Source organism: Mesoplodon mirus (assembly GCF_964341445.2).
Source record: "Mesoplodon mirus genome assembly, chromosome: 1".
Lineage (NCBI taxonomy): Eukaryota > Metazoa > Chordata > Mammalia > Artiodactyla > Ziphiidae > Mesoplodon > Mesoplodon mirus.
Genome location: NC_138976.1, coordinates 14,047,924 through 14,068,002, shown reverse-complemented (window position 1 = coordinate 14,068,002; position 20,079 = coordinate 14,047,924). Strand labels below are relative to the sequence as shown.

Here is a 20,079-nt window from a genome sequence, read left to right as displayed (position 1 = left end):
GTCTTTTAATACAAAAGGTGAGGTACAGATTATAAGTAAATGAATTTCATTCTTTACTCAGGACTAATAACCTGTTATCACTGCTACCTTTTCATTTTAACTGAAGGAGATTCAAAATGTAACTGTTGCCAAACTCTGATCCTTGCTCCAGCATATAAAGGGCTCTCCATTTCAGACAATTGCTTTGGAGATTAATGGCCCATTGGAGTCTATACAATTTGCTGAATTGCCCCCAAATTATTATCTCAACTAAAACAGAATCTTAAGAGACAACCATTAATGTCTTTATCCTTGTCTGGAAGAATCTCATGTCTTGGCAAAAATAGCTTCTTCAAATGAAACTGCATAATCCCCTGGCCATGGTGATTAAAGATAACAATGGCTCATTTAAAAAATGTTTTGGGGGAATTAAAAAGCTGAGATTTAGCCTGTTCTGCAAGCTATTGAAAATAAAGGCAGGCAGGGGAGGACAACAAAAGCATCCATATATCAGACTAAGTTTGCTTCCTACCCAGTCAGCACAGGCCACAATGTTTGAGGGTATGCAATCCAGTCTGTGGGCGAGATCTCTCTCTGCACTATAGGAGTGAGCTTCATCGGCACCGTTTCGCTGAAGGAAATTTTGTGCTGTTTCTTCCCAGTGTCACTCAGAAACATCCCTATTTACAAATGACTCGGTGCTGCCCCAGATAACAGTCTACTTGGGTTTTGGTTTAGGCTTGAATTACTTTAAAGCTTACAAACTGCAGTTCTTACACGCCTTTACCGTATTTACCAGTGTAAACCCTGCAGTACAGCAGATTCCATCACTCATTCATTCACTAACATTTATTGAGCACCTTTTGGTACCAGGGCTACGCTTGGCAATGGCATTAAAAGATTATACAGATATTTCCTTCTAAACATTTTCTGTATATGCATTTTTTCAAGAGTTGAAGTCGTGTATCCATCAGTTTTTATCCTATTAAAATTTTTCACCATAACATGTTACATAAATATCAGAGTATACGTGTATGTGTGTATACACACACACAGTGTTTAAATACAATGAAAACCCATGTACACACACACTACTTAAGAAAGAATATTACCAATACCTTTGGAGTCATCTGTGCATGCCCCTCTCCCTTCCAAGGTTATCTTTACTTTTGTATTAATCATTCATTTTCCTTTACAGTTTTCCCACATAATGTTTTGTTTGTTTGGGGTTTTTTTTGCAGTACGCTGGCCTCCCACCGCCGCGGCCTCTCCCGCCGCGGAGCACAGGCTCCGGACGCGCAGGCCAAGCGGCCATGGCCCACGGGCCCAGCTGCTCCGCGGCATGCGGGACTCCCCCGGACCGGGGCACGAACCCGCGTCCCCCGCATCGGCAGGCGGACTCCCAACCACTGCGCCACCAGGGAAGCCCACACATAATGTATTTTTAAACACCATATTCCATTTCCCATTTTTGGCCATTATATAAAAGAAATTATATTGTATATATTCTATGACTAGCTTTTTTTGCTTGACATGTTTTGAGACTCATCCATGATGTATATAGCTGTACTTCATTCATTCATTTTCAACTACTGTATAAAATTCTGTTCAAAGTATATGGATAGACCACAATTTATCCATTCTTCTACTGACAAACAATTGGGATATTTCCAGTTATTTTGCTATAACAAATGATACTGCAATGAAGAGTTTGAAACGCGGGTCCTGGTACACATACATAAGAGCTTCTCTAAACTGTATACCAGAAGTAGAATTGCATGCACATTTTCAAAATATTCTATTTTTTTCACTTAATTTTATTGTTTTTAATCATCTTCCTTAGTCTTTTTTTTAAATAAATTTATTTATTTGTTTGTTTATTTTTGGCTGCGTTGAGTCTCTGCTGCTGCACGCAGGCTTTCTCTAGTTGCGGTAGGTGGGAGCTACTCTTCGTTGCAGTGCACGGGCTTCTCATTGCGGTGGCTTCTCTTGTTGCGGAGCATGGGCTCTAGGCACGCGGGCTTCAGTAGTTGTGGCTCGCAGGCTCTAGAGCTCAGGCTCGGTAGTTGTGGCGCACGGGCTTAACTGCTCCCCAGCATGTGGGATCTTCCCAGACCAGGGATCAAACCCACGTCCCCTGCATTGGCATGCGGATTCTTAACCACTGCACCACGAGAGAAGCCTCATTCTTCCTTATTATTAATGACAATATGTTAATTCAGCAGGTGTATGCACTAAGCCATGTCTCTGTTGTTGAACATCTAGAGTTTGTCTCCATTTTTTTGAACTTTATACACGACTCTGGGGAAAAAGAAATTTTGGGGGGGGGAACAGAAGTCTCTGCTTTTTAGGTCATTTCCTTATGAGAGATTCCCAGAAGTGGATTCCTTGAATCAAGGCTGTACCAATTTACATTCAGTGGGGGAGGGGATTATTGCTGAAATACATAAAGTAATCCCCATCCTAATAGCTGTTAATCCTTTCGGGATCATAGATCCTTTAGATACTGTGATTAAGGGTATGGACCTTTTCTCCAGGAAAAAAAACCACACACAAATTGTTTGTATTCACAAGTAAGCATACAATCTCAAGAGTTTCTCAGACCCTCTGAACCCTGTATGCTGACATCTCTATTAAATAGAAACATTGTCTTACCCACCGAATATAAAATTTCTTATAATACCTCACCAAATAAGTTCAGAGACCAACTGTTGTATCTGTCAAATACTTTTTGTTTTAAACCACCATTTACTGAGTACCCATAACATGCCAGCACTATGCCAGGTACAGGAGACAGAAGAGGAAATGCTCGTGGCCTCAAGGAATGCAGTCTACTGAGGAAGACATAATATAACAAGTATTTGTAATAAAATATGTGCAATAAGAGAGGTCTTCATTAGGCAAATGGAGATATAAATTAAGGACTTATCAACCTTCTTTTATCAAGGGTTTGCAAAGAATGAATAAACATTCTCAAGGATGTTATAGATAGAAGAAATAGTACCAGCAAAGGGAGAAAGACATCATATAACCTGGCATATATAGGAAATTTTACATGAGTTTATACAGTTGGGTTAGAATGGTAGTGAGCATAAGAAAGGGCTAAGACTCTTCCTTATTTGGAGCAGAGATTAAGAAAAACCTATTGACATTACAGGACTTTAGCAACTGGTCTGACAACACAAAGGAAACCACAAAAGAAGATCTCCTCCCAAACACTTCATTACCCAAATCTACTCTTATTACATACAAAGAAAACATTTTGCCTGCTTTCTCTGCAACTGTCTGAAGTTTAGTGTTCAACACACAACATGTGTATTCTTCCTTTTTTAAAATTTATTTTATTTATTTATTTTTGGCTGCATTGGGTCTTCGTTGCTGTGTGCAGGCTTTCTCTAGCTGCGGAGGGTGGGGGCCGCTCTTGCGGTGCACGGGCTTCTCCCTGAGGTGGCTTCTCTTGTTGCGGAGCACGGGCTCTAGAGCACAGGCTCAGTTAGTTGTAGCACACGGGCTCCGTAGTTGTGGCTTGTGGGCTCTAGAGCGCAGGCTCAGTAGTTGTGGCACATGGGCTTAGTTGCTCCGCGGCATGCTGGATCCTCCCGGACCAGGGTTCGAACCCATGTCCCCTGCATTGGCAGGTGGACTCTCAACCACTGCGCCACCAGGGAAGCCCCAAAAACAGGATGTTAAAGTTCAAATATCAACCAGCTGAAGCTGAATAAACCAACTGAAGTTTATAAAGCTCTCAGGACAAACAAAGGCCTGACTTATTTTTTCTTATTTTTCAGGGTACCCCTTGGATCTCTAGATGGCATCCTTTGAGCTTTGTCAAAATAGAGGATCTCCAAGGGTACCTCAAAAGAGTAAAAAGATGTACTTTCATTACAGGTTATCTAACAAACACATAGAACATGGTTCCCTTCATATTCTAAAGAAAGGACGTTTTTTACGTGCATGAAAAAGAAATCCAAAAGAGCAAGTTTTTTTCTGTAATGTTTTCATGGAAAACCCAATGGATCTCATCGGAGGCAAGTAAAAGCACAAACAAGAATATATGTTAGGGCTTCCCTGGTGGCGCAGTGGTTGAGAGTCCGCCTGCCAAGCAGGGAACACGGGTTTGTGCCCCGGTCCGGGAAGATCCCACTTGCCGCGGAGCGGCTGGGCCCGTGAGCCATGGCCGCTGAGCCTGAGATTCCGGAGCCTGTGCTCCGCCAACGGGAGAGACCACAACAGTGAGAGGCCCGCGTACCGCAAAAAAAAAAAAAAAAAAAAAAAAAAAAAGAATATATGTTAATATATGCTTTTTTCTCAGGGTGTTTTGTTTTGTTCTGAGGGGGGGAATCTTCTTCGTGTGACATTTCTTTTCCTAAGTGGAAAACATTCTTTAAAGGAACTTCTTAAAACAGAAAGCATGGTCAGTAAATGAAGGGTTCAAAGACTTTCATGAAGTGGTTTGAAAATGAGTGATCTGTGCCATATATTAAAAGACTTCCCAAAACTCTGACCACATAAAAAAGTAAAACAACAAATCTACAATAGGTACAAATTATATACATTTATTTTTTAATAATTTTAAATAACACTCTTGTATAAATTCTTTCATATATTCAAATCATACACAAATTTAGAAATGCATCATGAAGCCTAGTACAGCATATGCATGAGACATGTTTTTAAAATTTGTGTTAGAATTTTAGTGACATAAATACAAGTTTAATGTTTCAGAAACACTCCCCAATTGCTTGGGCTGAAATTTAACGTAGTACAGAGTGCTTGTGCCTAGCATGAAAACGTCACTGTAAATCAGTTAGCTCTTGGACTAGTGCAGACCTAAAGCCTGGGCTCACGTTCTAGGGCTGCTGGTTCAGTTACTGCGTATGCATGATAAGTAAGAAAGGTTCCCAATGGCCTTTGAAAAAGCATCATTCAACCACTGACATTGTGATGATCCAGAACTGTTCTAGTCCACGTGATGTCATTTGACTTCTTCCGCTGAATCAGTGTGTTCTTCCTGCTTCTCCCCTTGGCATAATCACTGGCTCGGGGCTGAAGGGAAAACTTGCATTAACCTTCCGTTACTCCCCTGCACACACCAAACTCATTTTAGCTTCCAAATTCCTATCAAGGTGATCATAATAGACCAAAGGTTCTTCGTGGATGAGGCCAGAAATGCTTTCTTTGCTCTAACAGATTACATTGGGTTGCTTTTTACTTCTCTGACATTTCTGCCAGAGAGGTTTCCTTGAGATATATAAATTCAACTCCTTCCCACATACCTCAAACTATAAGAACCAGGGAATGTTCATCGTAAGTGGTGCTACGTTCACCGTATGTGCTACAGAAACTACAGGGCCAAGGTGAACGATTTAATAGCCCAGTCCACACTGAGGCTGTCAGGAGGAAGTACTGTTGCTTCAGCTCTCTGGCTCCAAAATAGCACAAGAAGGACTAAGTGTCCTCAAGGCACTCAGCTGACCAAAACAAACTAGTGTGTCAGTGAGTATTGCTTTAACGGTCAATTTGCTGGGAATACTGGGGCTAGAGAGTAGACATAGAATTTGATGCTTCCACAAATCCTCTCCCCCGACATCTCTCTCCTCCCATTCCACGTCCGCTCTGTTCTCCTCTCTTAAAAGTCAGGTATCCCTAAGAGTAACACACTAGGTCCATAGGACATTAGTATAAATGAGGTTTAGTTTTTATTATCATTTTTCTCTATAACTGGAGAAATTCCATTAGAAGAGACCTCTGGGAGGCAGAGGATGGAGGGAGGGAGGGAGGGAGGGAGGGGAAGGTAAGGGAGGACAGACATACTTAACAACACGACCGAGGGCATCTGTCAGAAATGCGGAAGGGCTTACTAAAACGAATTAATGAAGATAGAAGTATCACTTCATAGCAGTATCTGTCATTCATCAATAAGATTCATACTAGTCTTATCTCATTTGAAAATAAACACATTCCTAATCCTTAGAAAAAAGTTCTTCCAATATTAGTCTTTCTAAAGGACGTATGGGATCCTGGTGCTAAATGCCATAGTTCATGGGGATCACGCCTTTAGAGAAATGACTATGGTGCAATGCATTCCATACTGGTCTCCTAGTCTGATTTTGGTGGTAGATCACTTCATGATTGATTTCATTTTAGAGCAAAATTATTTCCACCAGCAGAAGCATAGGACACTAAAGAATATTATTTAAAACAGATTTTAAGACTTTAATTTTTTCCATCAGGACAAATTGAGAACATGCCCTAGGAACTGTTCATAAATATTTAAAGGTAAACGTTCTTTGTGATTCAGTTTTTGCAATATCTTTTAAAGTGGGTTTCATGGAATCTCTACATGGCCAGAATCCAGACTATTTGGCTTTGGCTCTTAGACCCCAACAAACTCATTCTTTCTCTATTCGGTTACCTTCTGTTTAACAAACGCTTATTTCTCACCATCCTCAATCCCTGGCTTGAGGAGGTAGTAATCTGGGGGAAAGGCAGGTATGTCACTTTACACAATTCCTTGGAACTATGCACTGCACAGTCTATACACGCAAATGTGGCAGCTGCTGGGGAAATCAGGTTTTCTTTCCCTGCTTGGAAGGATCAGTTCACTTTAATGAAGCACAAACTGGTATTTTAATTTTCTTATCACCAATACTGGCTTCAGAGAGTAATCCTCCTGTGTTCTTTCCACAAAGTCCTTCATGGCTGTATGGCCCTGGACTGTACCTTGTACTTAGAAAAATTAGAAACATTCACAGATGGGCTCTTCCTCCCAGCCTTCTTGTGTTCATGGCTGGGCAATTTCTGCACAAGCATATGGTTGAAAGAACATGTGCTTCAGAGTTAGGAGTCCTGATTCCAAGCCTAATAATGACATATTATATAGCTTTGAACAAGACATTTAACCTCACCTATAAAATGGGAACAACAATTACTTCCTCAGGGGCCTAAGGTGAGGAACAAAGGACACACATATAGAAAGATGCTTTGCAAACTGCAAAGGGCTATAGAAATAGTAACTAATTTTAATGTAATGTAATCTCTACTTTCACAAACCATGGCCAAACATTCGGAGCACCTAAGGTTAATAGAAGTAGATTATCTGCCTGTGCATCCTCCAGAGCATCATCTCCAAACCCTGAGAACAACTACAGAGGGATGACCAAATTCCAGGTTTTTCTCTGGGGAAGTTAGGCAAAGTTATCAACTTGGATTTCCGAGGTCTAATCTTTGTTTTTTTTTTTTTCTAACCACTTGACAGTTTGCTCTCCTTCCTAATAAATATCTATATTTGACTTCTGGCTGCTTTTCCTGGCTTGCTTAATCTACAATCTGTCAATATCATAATTAGATGAGAGCAAAGGTAGAGATGGTCTCTAAGAAAAAACTGCGTCTAAAAGCAAGGACCAACTATAGCCACTCAACTACAGAGCTACCCTCTAACCAGACAAGAAGAAGATACAAGAACTGTAGCACTGCAGAGAGATGGTACACACCTCATGGCATGTGAGGGACAAGCTACGTTCAAATGTAGGAAGTATTTTGGGGTGGAGGGAGAATATAAATATTTCACAGGCATGATATTTCACAGGGGATCCCAAGTAATATGATGGCTTTTCTTTTGGAACTAAAATATTTCTAATTCCTTTGGAAGACTATGTTTTATATTAAAAAAATTCTTTAATGAGAATATATTCTACATTAATCTATGTAAAATATATAGAGGCTAATGTCTAATTAGGTGAGTAGTTTGGAGAGTGCAGCCTGTGTCCCAGCTTAACAAACACTGTCTGCAAAATCTATTGCTTGAATCTATAGGAAGCCAAGACCATAGAACTCTACTTTTAGATTGCAAAGGGAAAGAAAAATTAGAAACATCCAACCTCTTATAAATTTCAACAGTGTCCAAAGAGGGACTAAAAATGACTGGTGCTCACCAGAGTCCCAGCTCTAGCAATATTGCCAACTATTTTACAGTATTTTAACCCCATATTTTCTTTTTACAACTCCATTAACTGCTGTACAAATAAATTCTAGATGATAAAATATGACATGATTTTTTTTACAAATAGATACAAATACAATGCTGACCAGATATTCTACATTAACTATATACACCTTATTTCTCTAGAGGCAGGAATATTCCTTATTTTTAGATAATTTATCATTTACACTGAGACCCCAAGGAGGACCATCAGCTTCCTGCTCCCAGATGTTGCATTCCTCTCTCTACCATTAGAAGCTTATCCTGTGCTTTAATCTTATCATTGAGCAAGAATTCTGGAAGGAAAAATCAAACCCTTCTAAAGATCTTCTTGGGACTTTTCTGCCCCTATTCTGGAAATAATCAAGGTTGTTTATTGTGATACAGCCCAAACATCAGCTTATCACCCCTGACCCCTCCTTTAAAAAAATGTGTTTCAGGAATGGAGATGAAGTCTTCTGGCAGTCCTTTCCCCCTCCACATCCATCATCCTGTTTCCGCTGGTCTGATAAACACTTCCCCAGGAGTCTATTTGGAGGTCAAAGTGGATTTGGGCTGCACTATGCGGTTCCGCCTTTCTATACTCCCATGTGGTTTGGTACAAAAATATACTTTACTTCAAGTCCTTATTGTCAGTGACTGCTTCAGATCTTCATGGGAAATCTAAGAGTAATAGGCTAAGTACATTATAAATTTGTACCTGAAAATTTCAGATGCACTATATGCCTTTGCTTTCTCATCTCAGTGACTCTACCCAAGCTTTGTTTGGCCCAGGGGCTGATGCTGTTTTAGTAAGCACTGTGGTCTCACAATCCAGGAGAACAGCTCTAGCTCCTTAGGCTTTATAGTTATGTATTGGTGTCGTCAGGGTCAGTTGCCCATTGGGAGCCACTTCATTGCCATCATCTTCCAACAATCCTGACACATCTGCATTGGGAATGCTGTCATGGTAGCTGCTGAAACTGATATTGTCTTCTTTCAGCTCAATGGTCCAAAAGGGGGCGTTGAGTTTCCGGTTTTGGTACTCCCGGTACATATATACGGCCCCCACAAAACCCATCAGCAGCACCACCACGATGATGATGACTGTCAAAATGATGATGTTAAACTGGGTCCATGATACATCAGCTAAAGCTGATGTGCTATTTTCAGCAGAGCTTACTGAAAAGATAGTCTGCAGAGTTGTAGGGGTAAATGTACTATTTATAACAGGGGTGGGCACTGATGTGGTCAGAGAGGCATTGGAAACCAAAATGGTAGAACCTTCAGGTGTTGGAACAATAACTTCTGAAAATAAAAACAGAGAATGAAATGTAAAAGACAAAATATCTTGTTTTAAGAAACCATAAAAGAAATACACATGGGAGTGGAAATTGATATGGAATGCTGACATGATACTCTGCTTTAAGGTAATGCAAGTTAAAAATAACTTTTTAAGAACTGTCATGAAAGGAATCAGGGTCTAGAAAGCTAGATTATTACATCCATGGCTGTTATCCAAAATGTATAATATCTATGCTAAAATCTTTGGGAAAATTCTAATGTTGGAGTTTTCCAACCTTCTGTACTCTTGAATAGATTCATACAAATTCCTGAAAAGGTAGTAAATATGTCACTAGAGACTTCTAAATCACTTGGTTAAAAGTGATTTAGATAATAATCATTTGAACTAAGATAAGTTCAACATGTCTGATGGCATTTCATAAAGGTAAAATTCTCTTCAATGGAGGCAAAAACAAAATAGGAAAAATTGTATTTCTAGTTACTTCTGAAAAACACAATTTAAATATCCAAAGTTGATATCAGCCAAGACAGAAAACAGCCATTGCAAGCGTAGTGATTCTTCCTTTATGTAGGTTATAGCTATTTTATAACTAAGGTACTATACTTTGTACTTTTTTTTTTTTTTTTTGCGGTACGCAGGCCTCTCACTGTTGTGGCCTCTCCCGTTGCGGAGCACAGGCTCCGGACGCGCAGGCTCAGCGGCCATGGCTCACAGGCCCAGCTGCTCCACGGCATGTGGGATCTTCCCGGACCGGGGCACGAACCCGCGTCCCCTGCATCGGCAGGCGGACTCGCAACCACTGCGCCACCAGGGAAGGCCAATATACTTTGTACTTTTAATGCAGCATAGCTCAGTAGAAATACCAAAAGCTTTGGAATCAAGTAGAACTGTGTGGCAATAAATAAGTCAGTTAATCTTTTTAAAACTGAAGTTCCTCATCAATAAAATGGGAATAATGATATCTACTTTGCAGAGTTCTTGGGAAGGATTAAATTAGATAATGTACTATATAACATTCTCACATTTAATGTTTACAGTGCTTGGCACATAGTAGGCACTCAACAAAATGATTACTATTATCATTACAATTCATCACTAAAGTCAGACACATCAGTCTATCCTAAAAAGAGGCATGTTTTACATTTCCTAATAACTAATAAGAAAAATCATCACAGTCCTGTCAGCTAAGTATGGACAAGGTATGCCTCTAGTGGGAAAGAGAATTGAGTGACAGGACCTCCAGGCTAATGACAGGGTTCGATCTGAGCTTTTGAGCCTTGATAACAGCAGAATAAGGATATCAAGATGGCAGAAGGATAACCCTTGCCACAGACCAACTGCCTATCAGCCCAGTATTCAGCATCTGTCAGAATATCAAAGAATGGTTTATAGGAGAGCATGGCCTAATCTCTATGACCTAATAAAGCCTGAATATCCCTAATTCATCCTAAATTTCTAATCATTAATTTTTATCTAAACCCTTACTGAACTTCCCTGAAACATTTTGCCATATGAATAACTTTTTCTTTTAAAAATTGAGGAATATTTTTACTGTTTCCTCCATCACACCTGGGAAAACTTAAGCCCAAAGTTAGGACAGAAGTTAGAATAAACCCTTGTTTCTCAGCTGGAACTTCTAACCAGATACAGGTTTCTACTTTAAAAGACCTTTGATGATCACTGGAAGTGATGAGAATACAGGAAGCAAAGGATAAAAGAAATGATAGGACTTTTAAAATATTTTTTTAAAAATAGATGAAGAGAAAATGTGAGAACACTGCAATGACTTTGTCTTGGTCCTCAGATTTCTAGAGTTGACTCTGGAGTCTCAGGAGAGCAACAGGAATAGAAGGAAATCTCTTTAGGCAAATATCTGTCAAAATCTATTTCCAGAAAACTTCTCTGGTAGGATTGGAAGCTTTTACAAAGCTAAAAGTAGCTGTCCTGAAATTTTCACTGCTAGGTTTAAATATTAAATTTACAACCTTAGGTGAAGTTTTACCTTTCTTGATGCAATTTCCCTCGAGGTCTTGAACATAACCTTCTAGGCAGTTCTCACACCAAAACCCAGTGGTGTTATGGAGGCAGTTGATGCACTCACCACTCTCAGGCTTACAAATCTTTGGAGTTTTAACTGGGTCCACATGGCCATGACACTGGCACTCCATACAGATGCTGTCAGAATTGTAATAGCCATTGTCACATTCATTGCAGTTCTGGCCCATGTAACCATCTTTACACCGGACACATTCAGGTTCCAATTCACCCAGTTCTGAAAGAGAGAGAACATCAAAATAATTTAGTAAAATTTCAAGCTACAATTGAAAATGCAAAACTACTACTAGTCCCCCCACCAAAACAGTTTACACACCCTGCCTACTATCTCCTCTCAAACTTAAGAAACACATGAGATTCAAACTAATAATTTATACCTTATTTATTAATTGTCCAGTTTGTTGTGAGAATGATAGGGCCACCCAGAAAATCTATTTAGGTAGAGAAGGAAAGAAGTGTGCTTACATAAAGAATCTGAGTAATTGAGATGGATAGGCACTCAAAATTTTTTTATTCCTTCCTCTTTAGTCATGTCAGATGGAACAAAATACAGTTTTAACAAAAACTTCCTCATCCCTCCCTCATGTCTCATTTCACATATGTATTTGGCTTTGACTGAAAATTCCTAGAAAGGAAAACCTATACTGTTTTTATAACTCCCTTTCACCTACAGCATCTAGAACTTTATCAACAGACTTTCTACCTATTGATAATTGATTCACTGATTTTTCCTCTAAAAATGAAGATTTAGGGAAAGGCCTTACTTATGATACAACTGCCTGTAGATGTCACTGCTGAACAGGGGCAGCGAAGACATTCTTTAGTGGCATCAGGACTCTGATAAAATCCTTCTTTGCATTCTTCACAATGATCCCCTCTGCTATTATTCTGGCAATTTAAACAAGCACCTAAAAGAAGCAAATCATTTCAAGAAGTTACAGATTCAAGAAGTTAAAGATTTACTCTGAAAGCACAGTAACTTTAAATAAATCATACCTGCAACCAAAAAACCTTAAGAGTTAACCAGAAAAAGTTATCCAACAGAGATTGCACAGAGTTCAGTTTCTACCCCATCTTATTTCTATACTAAACAGGCCTATCAGTTCTGTGTCCCCTACTAGATTGTAAACTCTTTAGGGAAAGGCTAGGTACATGACTAGAGTCGCAATAAGCCCTTGTTGATTGACTGACTACATACCAAAAGCAGGCCAACAATTTGCAAAGAAAAAATAAAAACAACCTAAAGACCTATTAAAAGAAGAATAGATAAATTGTATTATTTTAATAGTTGGGATACTGTAGTTAAATTAGTGAACTACACCATATGTATGAACACACATAAATCCTAAAAACAACATTGGTTGAAAAAAGAAAATTGTAGAATGATACACAAAGAAGGAGAGTACTTACTTATTTTGTAAAAATTGATTGATTGATTGAAATAAAAAATTTAAAAACCACACTAAACAATACTAAGCAAATGGATACATAATACTCTAGGCAGATGGATACATACATATGCAGTAAAAACTAAATCCAGACTGACAGGGTATAGGCAAGTTATATGCTGTTTGTCTCTGTAGAGGGAGGGAGAAAAACGAGAGCAGGGAAGAAAACAAAGAGGAAGAGTTCCAGCTCTATTTGAAATTTTCTGTTTCAAATATATAACTACAAATATGTATAAATATTAAGCAAAATACCAAAGTGTTAATATTTATTAATTCTTTGTTATATTATTCTCCATATTTTTTTAAGATTTTTTTTTGATGTGGACCATTTTTAAAGTCTTTATTGAATTTGCTAAAATATTGCTTCTGTTTTTTATGTTTTTGGTTTTTTGGCCCCAAGCCATATGAGATCTTAGCTCCCCAACCAGGGATCAAAACCACACCCTCCCCCTGCATTGGAAGGCAAAGTCTTAACCACTGGACCACCAGGGAAGTCCATCTCCATATGGCTTTATATTTAAAAATTCAAAATAAAAATGAAAACAATTAATAAAGGAAATGAAAAGGAAGGAGGCAAGCAAAGTTATGTGTTTCTTAATAATACTCCTTTGGTTCCCTACTAGTAAGGACATTCTACAGGCACTGAAGCAGCATAACATCTGCAAACAGGAAACAAAAATGCGTAGTGTAATTTACATTCCACAAAGATTCAAAGGGACACTCAGAACTCCTATTACAAAAATAAGTGAGTAAACTCCACAAAGAAATCTAGGAAGACAATGAAATTTTTACATGATAAGCTAAATATAGTTCAGTGCAAAAGTATCATAAGTAATTTTATTTGATTTCTTTTCCTTACTAGTGAAATATTTACAAAAAAGGGGAGCGAGAATGAGGATGTGGAATAAAATGGTCTGACAACTGGAACAAGATTTGAAAAACCGAAAGAATGAAAATTATTAACGTACATCTCAAATCTCAATTCTTATGTGATTACAGCAAAGTTCCTTGAAACTTCATGAACTTATTCAGAAAGACATTTTTTTAAGTTTATTATATGAACACTTAACTCTGAATTAAATCAAATTTGCATGTAAATATCACTTTTAATGATATAATTTTTTAAGGCCTGATAGTGTTAATGATGTATTTCATATATGTAACAAAGTAGTATATCCTCATATGTTGATAAACACTTAAGGTACTGGTTTCTTCGTAGATCTTCTTTTATCCTGATCCCTCTTTAGCTATGTATCATTGTGACAATAAAAATAGCTGAAAAATACATACTAGGAAACTGTGGATTTTGGCTCTAAAAATAAAATAAATGTCAAAGTGTTCTGCAGGTTGGAAAAGTCAAAACCTGCTTTATGTATAAAATCTGTCTACCTGCTCTCCCCCTATTAAAAATGTCCAACAGAAATAATTTTCAAGAAAAATTTCTGATAATGTCCTAAACTTTAATATAAAAATATCTCAAAAATTAATAGTTCTGAAACAGAATAAGGATGCATTCCAATAACATGCCGTTTGCAATGTGGCAAGAAAAGGTCTTCTTAAAAAACAGTATATATATATATACTTTTAATACTTTGCTCCTACAATGTTACTGGACCTACATGCTTATTATTTTGGGGCTTTCTACTATTCTAGGTAAGACCTTCAAAAGTTTGTCGCTGTGCTTATCACAATACAGCTTCACTCTCCTAAACCATTTATATTAGAATATTTAATATTTTTTTCCAGAAGATTTTCTTATTTCAATTTGTTTTATGCCACAAGCCACAATGAGAAATCAATAAGAAAAAATAAGCCTACATGGTAAATATGTTATCTGAAAAGTAAAGGAGGAAACAAGTATAACAATAAAACTCATCAGTTTTTAAAAACTTATCACTCTACATTGCTTTAAGAATAGCATGCACCTGGAACACAGCTATAGAAAAAGAAAATTAATAAATTAAAGACAGATAAGACATAAATACACCAGAATGCTAACAATAGTGTGAGGGGCAACAGTCCTTTAAGTGTTTTTTTCCCCTCTAATTTTTTTTTTTTTTTTTTGCAGTACGCGGGCCTCTCACTGTTGTGGCCTCTCCCGTTGCAGAGCACAGGCTCCAGACACGCAGGCTCAGTGGCCATGGCTCACGGGCCCAGCCGCTCCGCGGCATGTGGGATCTTCCCGGACCGGGGCACGAACCCGTGTCCCCTGCATCGGCAGGCGGACTCTCAACCACTGAGCCACCAGGGAAGCCCCTCCCCTCTAATTTTTAAATTGTCTCTAGTATGCACTTATCACTTTTATTTTTACTATCTTAATTTTTTTCTGATTACAAAATTAATATATTGTAAAATCTATCAAATGCATATTGTAAAATATTTCAAAAGCTCAAGCAATTTCAAAACATTTCATGTACAAATTGAAGATTGATTTTTACAATAAAAATAAAGATCATAACTTTTAAAGTCCATATAGAGCAGGAACGAATAATATGAATTTGCTTTTCTAACAGCTTAGAACTCCTCTTTGGGAGGCAACATAACATAAGAAAAATGGTATGTATTTCATGTCAGATATGAGTTCCATTCTCAGCTGAACCTCTTACAGCTATGTGACCTTCAGCAAATAGCTTCTCTGAGTTTCACTTTTTTTAATGTGTAAAATGGGATAATAATTCTTTGCCCAATGATTTAATGTAATGTAAACATTTCAGAGGGTATATGTAAATATTCCATAGGATATAATGCTTCAAATTCCTCCTCTACAGGGCTTCCCTGGTGGCGCAGTGGTTGAGAGTCCACCTGCCGATTCAGGGGACACGGGTTTGTACCCCGGTCCGGGAAGATCCCACATGCCGCGGAGCGGCTGGGCCCGTGAGCCATGGCCACTGAGCCTGCGCGTCCGGAGCCTGTGCTCCGCAACGGGAGAGGCCACAACAGTGAGAGGCCCGCGTACTGCAAAAAAAAAAAAAATTCCTCCTCTACAAACTAGGAAAGATGAGATCTAAGTTCCCTTTAAAATCTGAAATTTGAGAATCTTTCTTTTATGATAAATGACATATAAAAATTAGCTGAAGTGTAACTTTGTTCATTATGCTCTGCCTGGAACCTCCCAAATATAACAATACTGCCTTAAAATTCACATTTTCTTTGCTGCAAGATGGCCAAAGGAGTGAATCCAAAAAAAAGAATAAGTGTTTCCTGAAGATGATCTCATGCTCTTTGGCTAAGCATCAAAAAAATCTGGTGGGGGTAACCAAGAAAATAACTGGTCAAAGAAAAGAATGTAGGGTTCTTTTCCAACCAAATTCAGTGACAAAGCTTTGAAAGCATAAGTCGCCACCTGTAAAAAGCCTTTTCCTTATTTATTTCGTTACCTCTAGTTCACATATAAACCTGTCAGAAATGCAGCAAGGTACTTTGTTATAAAAAGAGATGCCTAATCTTCTCTATGCAACAGAAGACAAACTTCAACCTGTTAAACAGAAAGAAGGCCAGCCTAAGCAAACAAGGGAGAGGGTAACAGAAGATAAGGTCAGAGAGAAAGGCAGAGGCCAAAAAAATGTAGTCATGGAAGGAAGTTTGAATTTTATTCCAAGAGGGATAGGAAGACTTTGGAGGGTCTGAGCATGCGAACAACATGATCTGGTTTTACATTTTTAAAAGATCACGCTGGTTGTTATATGAGACTGGACTGTGGTGGGGTGGGGGTCAGAGGATGAGAGGACAAGAGAGAAGGCAGAATGATCAGATGAGAGCGTGTTAAAGTAGTTCAGAGAGATGACAGTTGCTTAGACAAGGATGATAGCAATGAAGGTCATGTTGAATGTCAGGCTAACAGAACTTGCTGATGGACTGGATCTGCAGTAAGCAAAAGAAGCAAATGTGACTCCTATGGTGCCAGTCACCAAAATGAAGAACACTAGGAGTAAAGCGGGCTTAGCTTATACAGTAAAATAAAGAGTTGTTTTGGATGTGTTAAGGCTACCTTGCCACTTAGAGCTGCGGTCCCCAACCTTTTGACACCAGGGACTGGTTTCATGGAAGACAATTTTGCCATGGAGGGGGGTGGGGGGGTGGGGGCATGGTTCAGGTGGTAATGGGAGCGATGGGGAGCGGCAGACGAAGCTTCACTTGCTCATCCGCCGCTCACCTCCTGCTGTGAGGCCTGGTTCCTAACAGGAACCGGTCCACTGGTACCGGTCCACTGCCCAGGGGTTGGGGATCCCTGACTTAGAGCATTCAAATGAAGATGTCAAGTGCACTGTTAGATTTTTGAGTGTAGAGATCAAGGGAGAAATGTAAATCTGGTAATTAGCTCATTTGTAGATGGCATTTAAATTAAATCCAAGGGACTGAATGAGATCATTTAGGGAGAGTATAAATGCAGAAGACAAATGTGTCAAGGCAAACAAACCTCTGAGGCACTCCAGTGCTTATAGGTGAAAAGAAGAAGATCTAGCAGAGCTGACTGAGGAGGAAAAAAAAAAAAAACCAGGAAAGTGTGATATCTTAAAGTGAAGAAAGTCACTGACGAATGAAGGATGAAGGAGTGGTCAACTCAGTCAAGCTACTGACAAGTCAAGGTACTCACCGTGAGACACTATGAATACACGAAGTCGCCTTAAATTCTTAAAAAGAGGTACACTATGTGAACATAAAGTTTTAGCTTAAAAATGACAGTCCCTCCCACCTCCATTTTAAGGGAAGTATCTAGAAAAATATCTAGAAAAATACAGGAGAATAGAAACAAGATAAAAATCACCCAAAGAAATCTGTCATTAAGATTTTGAATACTTTTCCTTGCATCTCTCCTTATATAGAGAAGTTTGGGTTTTGCTTTTTAAATAGTCTAAACATATGGCACGTCATTGTATACCCTGCTTCTCACTCTCTCATGTCGTTATGTTTCATTCTTTAAAACATTTTCATGGCAACATAACAATAGTTGCCATTTACTGACTGCTTGTAACTAGCCAGGCACTGTACATATTGCATTGAATCTTCACAACATCTCATTAGGCAGTTACTGTTATAATCCCAAATTTCTAAGTGAAAAAACAAGGCTAAGTAATTTGTACAAGGTAAGTCAAGATTTCACTTTCTGTGCTCTTATCACGTATTGCCTAGATAACATAATTTGCTTCATTCCCTGCTGTTAGAAATAGAGTTGTCTTATTTTTTAGAATTATAGCTGCCACTGTGGTGAGCATCTTTGAACATAAAGCTTTTTATGAATTTCAAATTATTTCCTAAGAATTGATTCCTGAAAACAGAATTACTGGATCAGTGAAATATTTTTAAGACATATTTCTTTCCAAAATATTTTTCTCAATATATTGTATCATGAAAAGGTTACTTTAAAAATCTACTTCAATCTAAAACACAAGGTATAGATAAAGACTAGGTGGGTGGGGGAAATAAGAACTGCAAAAACACAGTAAGTGGCCACCAGAGGGCAACCGTATCACAACACTGTTGAAAAAAATTCTTTTCAAAGTTTGAGACAAAAGGAAAGACTGATTTTATATTAAGCTGGCAGTTTTATATTATTTGCACTCTTTCACATTAGATACCACTTTTATTATATTTCCAAACAGAGAAACCATTTATTTCTTATTACTAGCTGCTTTAGAAATCATAACCATGAAAAGGATTTCTTTTGCCTTAAATTATCTCCTGAGCAAAAACAGGTTGGGATTTATATGACACTAAAGAAAGCTACCTTGCTGCTGCAAGGAAAATTAGAAATGAGAACCAGCAATGTAGACTGCTTCCTGGTACCATAAACGACCTAGGGAGCAATTTAAATCAACTCAGCATGATGAAGCATTTCTGTCCTTATCCAGGATTGAAACTCATCTTTGCTTTGTAAGTTTCCCCATTCATTTGTTCATTTATTCAACAAAAATTTAGCAAATACTTACTATGTACAAATATCTTTGCTAAATATTGTATAAAATGGTGAACAAAACTGGTATGAAACTTACAATGTAGTGAATAAACCATATATGACTCATAATCACAAATAAATATATAATTACAAACTGTGATATGTGCTATGAAAAAAGTACAAGCGTATATGAGAGTGTATAATTGGGAATTATCATTTAGTCTGAAGCATGAACTGCTTTCTAATGAAGTCACTTTTAACTGAAGGCCTGAAGGAAGGATATGGTTTAATAAGGCGAAGGGGCCAGGGGTGGGGGTACAGGTATATTAGAAAGACCATTCTAGGCAGAGGAAAGATCATGTATGAGAATCTTGGGACAGGGGAACATAACACGTTTTAGGAGTAGAAGCCAGTATGACTGGATCACAAACAGTAAAGAAAAAGAATAGCACAAAATAGAACTGGCAAGTAGGCAGGGACCAGATCACATAATTGAAAAAAAAGACAACACAATTTCTTCTAAATCAATTTGTTTCACCACAGACTACAGGATTAGAATGAAGAATAAGATTTCAACACATTTTTCCAGGGTACTTTCTTTTCAAATATTCTGCTACCTTGGTCTCATAAAAACACTTGTACTTGTCAGACTAGTATGTTCTGATTTTTTTTGTTGGGGAAAAAGAGATTTCCAAGGAAGTATCTCTAATCCTTACATTTAGGAAAACTGAAGAGCAGAAAAGTTAATTGTCTTTAGTTTTAAATAGTTTAACTAAGTAAGCCTAGATGTGGTTTTCTTTGTTTTTATACTGCCTACGGTTTGCTGAGTTGTTTGAATCTGTGGGTTGATGTCTTTCATTAATTTGGAAAACTCTTGGACATTATCTCTTTAGATATTTGCTTCTGTCCCAATATCTCTCCCCTTTCATTCTGAGCCTTCAAGTACATCTATGTGAGACCTTTTGGCTATTTCCCACATGTCTTTCCTGCTCTGTTCTTTCCATTGCATTTTTTTCCTCCATGCTGCAGTTTGGATATTTCAAATTGAGCTGTATTTAAATCTACTAACCTTGTCTTCACTGTATACAACGGTATATAACCTTGTCTTCACAGTATATACTGTATACTGCTGTTAAGTCCATGCAATGAGGTATTAATTTCAGACATAGTTTTCAGTTCTAGATTATTCTTTTGATTATTTTTATAGATTCCAAATCTCTTGATATTTTGCCTCTTTTCTCCTGTTTTTTCCTCTATTTTCTTAAAATATTAATTTTAGTTATTTTAAAGTCATTTTATGCTACCTCTAACACTTGGGTAATCTGTGGGTCTGCTTCCATTGTTTTTCTCTTTATTATTGGTCACATTTTCCTACCTGAGCATTGTCTAGTGTTTTGATTGCCAGACACAATGTACAAAGAACCACAGATGATTCCCC

The 20,079-nt window shown here is 38.1% G+C and overlaps 1 protein-coding gene across 1 annotated transcript in view; it reads right to left on the bottom strand.

The window, feature by feature from the left end:
* Nucleotides 1–8,311: 8,311 nt before the first annotated feature.
* MEGF9 (multiple EGF like domains 9) overlaps nucleotides 8,312–20,079 on the bottom strand; it is a 77,113-nt gene continuing 65,345 nt past the window's right edge. Inside the window, exons 4-6 of the mRNA XM_082619487.1 lie at nucleotides 12,065–12,208; nucleotides 11,248–11,517; nucleotides 8,312–9,247 (exon numbers count right to left, since the gene is read on the bottom strand). Coding sequence (XP_082475613.1) covers nucleotides 8,796–9,247; nucleotides 11,248–11,517; nucleotides 12,065–12,208 — 866 coding nt within the window. The 3' untranslated portion in view covers nucleotides 8,312–8,795. The remainder of the gene's footprint in view (nucleotides 9,248–11,247; nucleotides 11,518–12,064; nucleotides 12,209–20,079) is intronic.